We start from the raw sequence: 9,139 nt of genomic DNA, 5'->3' as shown, positions 1-9,139 counted from the left end.
TACCTCATAGAGAAAGGTTAAAAAGGAAGCAGAGATCAAAACAATCCCATCTCACAAAAGGTGCATTAAATGCGCCCCAGCAATAAGCACAAATCTTCCAAGTTGGCCTTTAAAGCGAGCACCAGGAGTCTCAGGTTTATTGCACCCAGCAATTCTCTGAGCGACTCTCCGCGTCTTTGCACTCCTGCCGCATTTCCTCCTAAAACAACATCTAATGGGTAGATAATAGACACGCAGAAAGGAGGCGCGGGGATTTCTCCCCCTCCTCCTTTCCTTTTAGCTGCGTGAGTCTATCTCAAGGTTTGGAGAGCAGAGTTTAAAAAAAAAAAAAAAAAGCTTTTCACCTCTAAACACAACAGGCATATGCAAATATATATTCCCCACCCTAGAGCCGCACGCATCCAAACGCACATAGGAGCGCGCGTTTGGGGACCATTCCCCCAGCCCCCCGAGCCGGGGAGGCTGACGAGCGGCGGCTGGAAGCCGAGGCTCGCTAGGAACGAGCCGTGCTCGTTTTGTTGCTGGAAATGCAGCTTTCTCTCCGGCACGCACGGAGTTGAAACAACAGGGAGCCCAACATCTCGTCAGCCGGAGCCCGCCGCGGCAGCTGGGGGCGGGTGGCGGGCAGGGGACCCCTAGGTGGGGAGCTGGGGGGCCAGCGGGGGGCGGCCAGAGGACTCCCGCAACCCGCCCGCGTCCTTCTGGATGCACCTGATGTGTATGCAGCACCTCGCCTCCCAGCCAGGAGTCAGCTCCAGTTAAGTGGCGCTCTATGTATTTTATAGCGAATATTCTCGAGTAGCTGCACTGCAATGAAGGAGATATCAAGGAGGCCTGTCAGTTCAAAGCTTTTGGGGTTGTTTGAAAATCTTCTTCACGTCAAAGTAAGCAGCCCTAGTATTTGAACAGCTGCTTTGAACAGTGAAAAGGGCTGAGCTGAATCAAAACACTGCAGTGTCTGCCCAAGACACCGCATCACCTTCAACCTGCTTTTATGCGAGCAGAGAAAAGGAAAGAAAGGCTGGTGAGACCTCTAATCCCGCGGGGTCAGCTCCGCCAGAAAGGGGCCACATGACTGTCTCTTTTACATCCCGAGTGGCCCGGACCTGAGCGGCGACCAGAGCCGGAGCCCGCGGCGGACAGCGGCGAGGCGACAAGACCGGCGGTCGGGCGCTCGCTCCCCGCTCCCCGGCGCTCCTCTCCACGGGGGGAGATAGGAGCGGAGGATGCTTAAGGAGCGGTATTAATGACAGGGCTAACAATGATGGGGAGGACGAGGAGGTGGAGTCTGCGGCGGCTCTGAATGCACCGGCCGCGCTCCTCGCTGCTCCCAGCTGCGCCTCCATAGGCGTGCGCTCCGCCGGGGAGGGGGCAGGAGGGACGGCGGGGGGCTCTGCCGGGGAGACGGGGTTTTGTCCGCCTCCTAAGGCCGCGGTGCTACTTCGGTAACTGTGATTACCGTTAGGCCGTGAGATCTGCCGCTGGGGCGGCGGGGGTGAGAGGCACACAGGACGGTGCCCGTAGTAGGCAGCACCTGCCAGAGGGCCGGGCGGGACAGAGACGGCTGGGGAGGGGGTCAGGAAATACACGACTGGGCAGGCTGGAGCAGGCCTGGAGGGGTTTTTCCCCCCAGAGAAGTGTTGGTTGAATCTCGCTGACCCCGTGTCCCTTTTCCTGGTCGCGGCAAGCCGCGGGGAGCGCGGTGCCGTCGGCACTCCACGGGGACCAGCTGCCCGTGCCCAGCACACGCCGTGCGGCCGGGGCACAAGGGAGGTCCCTCTGACGACCACCGGGGTAGGTCCGTGCTCGGCGAGCTGGAGGCGCCCGCGCGAAAACCTCGCTCTGAAAATGACGCGTGGCGTGGCCCGTCGTGTCTCGTCCACGCACGAACTTTTGGCAGCGGATCTGGAGGCGGGCTGGCTGGAAAGCCGCCCCCAGCAGAACTTCGGTGGCCCCAGGAACGGGGCGGGAGGGCTGGCCCGGGCGCAGAGAGCGGGGCGGCTCTCCCAGGACGGTCCCCGCGATGCCTTTGCAGAAGCCTGCTGCGGACTTGCCCTGTTGTTTTGTTTCAATTCACTGGTCTACACCTAATTGGGAGGAGAGAGACGAGAAAATGAGCATCAAATTATAAAATTCCTGGGTGCCCAGTTGTTTACACACGGGAAACAAAAGGCAGAGCTTCACTTCACAGGCACTGACTTCCCTCTCCGCAACCCTCGCAGAACAGGCAGTATTGTTCTTCCCTTCGCCTGCACCTCGAAGAAATGGGGGAAAAAAAATAAAACAAACCTTAGGAAGAATCTCCACTCTTTCATGGACAAAGTTTGCGCCCTCCCCTCCTCCTCTCCTTTTCCTCCTCCTCCTCCTCCTCCTCCTCCTCCTCTCTCCCTCCCCTCCCCACCCCCCGGCAGAAGGAGCTCTTGATACGCCGCTAAACTAACGAAACGAGGTAACTCCTGCTGCGCCTCTTGTCTCAGGGCACTGGATATCCTGTTTATGCTGCTGCTGTGTATATGTTTATGTGCAGGAGCCCATCCCCCGCTCCTCCACACCCCCACGCAGAGGAATATTTCTAGGCAAGGAGCCTTTCCAGCGCTCACGTTAAATACGATGATTTATAAACAACTCGCTGAAGAAAGCGGTTTCTTGTTAGTAGTAATAAATTCCCCGGTCCGCCCTATTGTGTTATTTCGATGAAGATAGCGGGAGCCTGCGACGCACACCTACCCCCGTGAGCAGTTTATTTTCGAGACAAAGCTATGAGGCTTTCAGCTCAAAAATGGGCAGCGAACTCTTTTCGCGTCGGCCAGGCTGGCGCTGCTCATTCCTAGGAAATCCGAATCCAGTTCCAGGGTCTCTTTCCTTCCTGTCCGGGCCGCAACTTCTTTCTTTTTCCCTATCCCCCTCTTTTTCTCTATTTTTTTTTTCCTTTCTCCACCACCCTCTCATCCCCATTTTCCGCATCCGTGCAGAGTCGCCAGCGCCGCTCAGGCGGTCCCGCAGGCATCCCGTCCCCACGGGACGGGACAAGCGGAAAAAAACCACCTCCGCAGTGCCGAGGTGCGAAGCCCCGACATCCCCGGAGGAGCGGTGTGCTCCGGCGACCACCGGGCGCCGGGAGAAGGGCAGAGCCGGCGAACAGGCAGGGGGCCGCCCGCTCCCCGCCCCCGGGGGCGCGGCGCTCCCCGGCCGCTCCGGCGGGGCTGGCTGCGAGGCGGCGCTGAGAAAGTTGGGGGCGGGCAGGCGGGCACCCCCCCGGCCCGCAGCACCCACTTCGGGGCGGCGCGGCCGCGCTCCGCGCAGAGACGCGCGTCGGGGCGCGAGCAACAGGAGCCGGCGGGCGGACCGGCGGCGGCAGCAGCGGCAGCAGCATCCTCCCGCCGGTGGTGCGGGGCGGGCCGGGGCGGGGCCGGCGGCGGCGGCGCGCCCCTGCGCTCCCCCCGCCCCGCGGCCGCCGCTCCCCCGCGCCCCGTTCCCCCTCGGAGTTGGGTTCCAGCGGGGGCGGGTCGGGGGCGGGGCCGGGGGCGGGGCGCGGCCGGCGGGGAGCGCCAATGGCGGCCGGCGGCGGCGGCGGTCGCCGGGAGCGCCGGCGTCCGTCAGGGCGCGGGGAGCCAATGGCGAGCGGCGGCGGGGCGGGGCGGCCGCGCGTGCCTTCGCAGTGGGCCCCGCCGCGCGGGCCGGGGGGGCGCGGGCGCCGCGCGGCGCCCGAGGCGAAAAAGTAGCTGTCAAATGCGCGGCGCCTTTAACCGGCGCGATCAGTGCGGCTCGGCGAGTCATGGCGACCGCAGCCTCCAACCACTACAGCCTGCTCGCCTCCGGCTCCCCCATGGTGCACGCCGAGCCGCCCGGCGGCATGCAGCCCGGCGGCGGCTACCGCGACGCCGGCGCCCTGGTGCAGGCGGACTACGCGCTGCAGAGCAACGGGCACCCGCTGAGCCACGCTCACCAGTGGATCGCGGCGCTGTCCCACGGCGGCCCCGGCGGTGGCGGCGGCGGCGGCGGCGGCGGGGGCGGCGGCGGCGGCGGCGGCGGCGAGGCGCCTTGGTCGGCGGGCGCGCTGGGCCAGCCCGACATCAAGCCGGCGGTGGTGCAGGCGGGCGGGCGCGGCGACGAGCTGCCGCCGCCGCCGCAGCACCCGCCGCCGGGGCGGGCGCCGCACCTGGTGCACCACGGCGGCGGCGGCGGAGGGCACCACGCGGCGGCGGCGGCGGCGGCGGCGGCGGCGGCGTGGCGGGCGGGCGGCGCGGCGCACCTGCCGCCCGGCATGGCCGCGGCCAACGGCGCGCAGGCGGGGCTGCTCTACTCGCAGCCGCCCGGCTTCACCGTCAACGGGATGCTGGGCGCCGGGCAGCCGGGGCTGCACCACCATGGCCTGCGCGACGCCCACGAAGAGCCGCCGCCGGGGCCGCCGCACCACGGCCCCGAGCACCCGCCGCCGCCCCACGGCCCCCACCCCGGGGCGGCCGGGCCGGCACCGTCCGCCGCCGCCGCCGCGCCCCCCGGGCCGCCGCCGCACCACGACCCGCACTCCGACGAGGACACGCCGACCTCGGACGACCTGGAGCAGTTCGCCAAGCAGTTCAAGCAGCGGCGCATCAAACTGGGATTTACCCAAGCGGACGTGGGGCTGGCGCTGGGCACCCTCTACGGCAACGTCTTCTCGCAGACCACCATCTGCCGCTTCGAGGCCCTGCAGCTCAGCTTCAAGAACATGTGCAAGCTGAAGCCTTTGTTGAACAAGTGGTTGGAGGAGGCGGACTCCTCCTCGGGCAGCCCCACCAGCATAGACAAGATCGCGGCGCAGGGCCGCAAGCGGAAAAAGCGCACCTCCATCGAGGTGAGCGTCAAGGGCGCGCTGGAGAGCCACTTCCTCAAGTGCCCCAAGCCCTCCGCCCAGGAGATCACCTCGCTCGCGGACAGCCTACAGCTGGAGAAGGAGGTGGTGAGAGTGTGGTTTTGTAACAGGAGACAGAAAGAGAAGCGCATGACTCCCCCGGGAGGGACGCTGCCGGGCGCCGAGGACGTGTACGGGGCCAGCAGGGACACGCCGCCGCACCACGGGGTGCAGACCCCCGTGCAGTGAACTCGCGGCGGGGGCGCCCGGCCCCTCCTCCTCCTCTCCTCCTCCTCCTCCTCCTCTCCTTCCCCAACTTTTGATTGTCCTCCTTTTTTTCTTTTTTATTTCTTTTTTTTTTTAATTTTATTTTCTCCTATCTTAAAAAAAAAAGACAAAAAATCAAAAAAACGAACAAACGCGAAAAAAAGAAAAGAAAACAAAAAGCGAGCGAGCGAGAGGGCAAGCGCGAATCACAGCGGACAGACAGACAGACAAAGCACCTGCACCACACTGTCCCATAGACGGTAGGAGGTGTGATGCTGTATTTTGACCTTTCCAGGCGAGTGCCCGTGCACGGGAGTGGAGTGGGTACCGCGCACGGGCAGGCAGGCGGGCACCGGCAGGGCAGCGGCAGGCACCGGCAGGGCAGCGGCCGGCACCGGCAGGGCAGGCGCAGGGCGAAGCGGTTCGCACAAAACTCCCTCGCTCTCTGGCCAAAACATACGGCGCTGCCCTGCCGGAGAGGGGGCGGAGGAAAAGGGGGGCACAGCCACCGCGGGTCCTCTCCGCAGCCCCCTCCCGCCACACAAAGGCAGATTGCATTGTGGAATGTCGCTCGGTGTTGGCACATGCTGCTGTGTTTATTTTCTGTGGATCCCCTGTATGAATATATGTTAAAAAAAAAAAAAAAAAAAAAAAGGAAGAAAACCGAAAAGCTATCCCTTTTGATGTAGACAGTATTTAACCGTACCAATTTGCACTGCAAGAAAATCGAAGTTTACATAAGCAAAATGTTTATTTTTTCTTTTTTTCCCTCTTCCTTTCCGACCTTAATTTTGCAAATGACTTGCATTTTCCACAGTGAGCGTTAGTCAACCAGTGACCGGTCTACAATATGTTACTGTGTTCTAGCCTTTGCTTTATGTGTATATGTGAACTTTTGTTATAAACAAGTATTCTTAAATACGTGTAACGCTTATTTTCTCCTTTTACCATAGCAAAAAGGATTAGTATATGTGTATGTATGTATACATATGCATGCATGCGTAGACATACATACGTACACGTATATATAATCTCTCTATATACACATATATATGCACCTCAGCTTCCATTCTCCAGAGATGTGACTCTGGTAATTGTTTAATATATGCCTTCAATGGCAAGAGTCGAGTTTGGAGAAGGGAGAATAATGCAAATCAACAAAGTAAACTTCATTTTCAGGCAGTGTGTCTGGGGGTCGAGGCGCAACCAAAGGGGGAGGAAAAAAATATGTGCAGCCCTTCCAGCTTGTGTCAGTGCGGGCAAGCAAGGCCTGGTGTGGAGAAGGCGGAGAGGGAACAACATGTTTCCAGAGTTTTCCCAGAGAAAGTGGCATTTCCTTGAGAGGGAAAGGGGATTATTTAGTTTCCCCACCACCACCCCCTCAGCGCCCTTTCCTTCCCCTCCTCCCCTCGCGGCTCCCCTGCGTGCCTTTGGCATCCCCGGTCTGTCGCCCAGGCCGATATCAGCCTCCAAACTTTCTTTTATTGAGAAGTTTTACATCAAGGCAGAGCCAGGGAGAGCCTGAGGAGCTGCTGGGCCCGAGGTGGGGGTCGGGTGCTTACACCTGCCTGTAAACACTCGCTGTCCCCTCCTCTCCACAGAGACCGTGTGCATTTGTTTTTCACTTTACTTTTCATATTTATTTTATTTTCTATTTGTATCCAGCCCCTCTCCCTCCCCATCCTCCCCTTGTCCTTTGGTCAGATTGCGGTATAATTTATTGAAGGAAAGGACCAGTTTTAACTTGGGCAGCCTTGTGTCTTTCACTGGGGAATGAAATGAAGTGGGAAAAAATGCCATTTTTCAATCCGTGTTTCCGCCCCCCCCCTTTGCTAATAGTTTTAAAGTGCATTTCGTGACTTTATCTTGATGAGAAATGGTTAACTTTCCAAAATAAAAAAAAGAGAAAAACCCACGGGGACAAAAAGGAAAAAAAAAGGAAAACAAAAAGGAAAACAAAAAGCTCTGAAGGGAAGCAGAGGAGCGGGACCTCGGAGCAGCGCATGTATGTGCGTGTGTCTGCGTGTGTGTTTGTGTACTTGTGCACACACGCAGCTATGCATATACATTAGAGGAACTTTATGATAGTTATAAATTCATAAAGGGATCATTTAGTCAGCACAAACGGGTGCTATAGAGACAAAGCATTTTTATAATCTAAAAGTTTACTTAGTTGAGTGTTGGACAATTATGGAGAAAAAACAGTGAAGCATTCTCTCGCAGAACTCTCCTATAAATATTGCATTCAGTAGCTAAGGCTTTAGAATATGTTTCTCATTGTCTTTTAAAATGCCTGTGACACTGGGTTTTCTTTCCTTCTTTCTTTCTCCCTTTCTTTCTTGCTTGCTTTCTTTCTTTCTTTCTTCTTGGTAAGACAGTTGATGATTTCTAAGAGGCACATGCATTAGCCTTTTTCCTGGTTTTCCAACAATTGTTAAAAAGATACGGGCACCAAGCTTTTCTCTTTTCTTTCTTTTTTTTTTTTTGGGGGGGGGGGTGTTTGGTTTTTTTTTTTGTTTGTTTGTTTGTTTATGTGTTGAGCTGCTTGTTATTTAAAGTGTTGAGGACTAGCGCCTAGTGAAGTGAATCAGATCAGGGCAGATCCAGTGGTAAAGGGAGGAAATGAACTTTCAGACACTTATTAATATGTGTGTAAGGTCAGAAAACGGAGTCGAGAGGGTGTTTGAAAAAGCCTCAAACTCCAAATAGGTTTACTTAAAAAAAAGTTACCACGCAAACCTTACCACTATGTATATATGTTTAATATTTGTCCTTTGAAATGCAGAAATAGTTTCAATGTTTTCTTTGTCTATTTTTCTTTTTTTTTTTTTTTAAATGCTACCCAGGGAAATATTTTCATATCATTTTTAAGTGGCCTGCCTCAATGTATATTTATTTCTTTTAAAGCAAACAGGTTCTGGAAACTGTTTTTCTGTAGCTTTAAATGAGTAGGTGAACAAAATCTATATGGGATGTAATTTTTTTTTTGGTTCAGTCTCTTTAAAAATACTTTGTTTTGGTACATTTGGATGTGCTTGTGGGGAAAAATAAAAACGCAGAGATCCTTATATATTTATGTTAAAGTAATATTTTATTATCTACATAAAACAGAAATGCACAATACCTTCATAGTTTCTTCTAATTATTGAAATATCGTTATTTTATTTTTAGAGATAGCACAGATTTGCATAGTTCTTAAGATTTGGAGGGAGAAGACTTATACTGAGTTGAGTTCTGTGTAAAAGAACCACCGTTCCTTTATATTTCGTGGAATTTTTGGAATAAATTTGATGCCTATACCGAGAGGTTCCACGCTCATAACTTTCAGGGTCTTGAAGGAGAGCCTCGGGAGCTGTGTTCATTGTGTCTCTCTGCAGATGAACCACAGCCGTGTGTTTTGGAGCATTGATTTCTGTGCGGGTAGGGCTGTCCTGCCTTTGATGCTGGTGGGGAGATCTGCTCCTCAAGTTTGTTGCATGTTCTGGCGGAAGGCATGGGGGAGAAGGGATTCGAGTCTTCTCGGTCTCTTTTTATAATTTAACATCTGACTCCTTAAAAAAAAAAAAAAAAAGAGCGAGAGAGAGAAAGAAAAAAAGCAAAACAAAAAGGCGGGGCTTAATGATGGGAGTACCGTTTGCAGAAGGAAGGAAGAATGCGGCTGCCCAGCGGGGCTGCGCACCCCCGGGCCGGGCCGGGCCCCGGGGCCAGCGGCTGTGGCCCCGGTTTCACGTTAGGCGTCTGCGGCTCCGTGCGTGTGACGAGCCGGTCGGTTTTCCCGGCCGGGTACCGGCTGGGCACCCGCGGGGCTGGCGCGCTGACAAGCGACATCCAACTGCGCAGTGTTCGCACACGCGGCGGTGTGTTCAGGTCCTTCGTGGCTGGCTCGGTTTCCTAAGTGCGATATCCTGCTCTTCTCCCCCGTTCCCCTCCTTCACGATAGTTTCTGGGCTTATTAGATTTAATCATCTTTTCTAACTTCTAGTCAATATTACACTCATCCCGAACAGATTCAGCTAAATGATCTTATCAATAGTTTCG

At 56.1% G+C, this 9,139-nt stretch overlaps 1 protein-coding gene across 1 annotated transcript; it reads left to right on the top strand.

Annotated features, from left to right (window-relative positions):
• Positions 1-3,775: 3,775 nt before the first annotated feature.
• On the top strand, positions 3,776-8,383 carry POU3F2 (POU class 3 homeobox 2). Its single transcript, XM_069011100.1, has one exon. It carries the CDS (start codon positions 3,776-3,778, stop codon positions 5,081-5,083), a length of 1,308 nt encoding a protein of 435 aa, XP_068867201.1. The 3' UTR covers positions 5,084-8,383.
• Positions 8,384-9,139: the final 756 nt, after the last annotated feature.

Source organism: Aphelocoma coerulescens, chromosome 3, assembly GCF_041296385.1.
Source record: "Aphelocoma coerulescens isolate FSJ_1873_10779 chromosome 3, UR_Acoe_1.0, whole genome shotgun sequence".
Lineage (NCBI taxonomy): Eukaryota > Metazoa > Chordata > Aves > Passeriformes > Corvidae > Aphelocoma > Aphelocoma coerulescens.
This window is presented reverse-complemented; position numbering and strand designations above follow the sequence as displayed.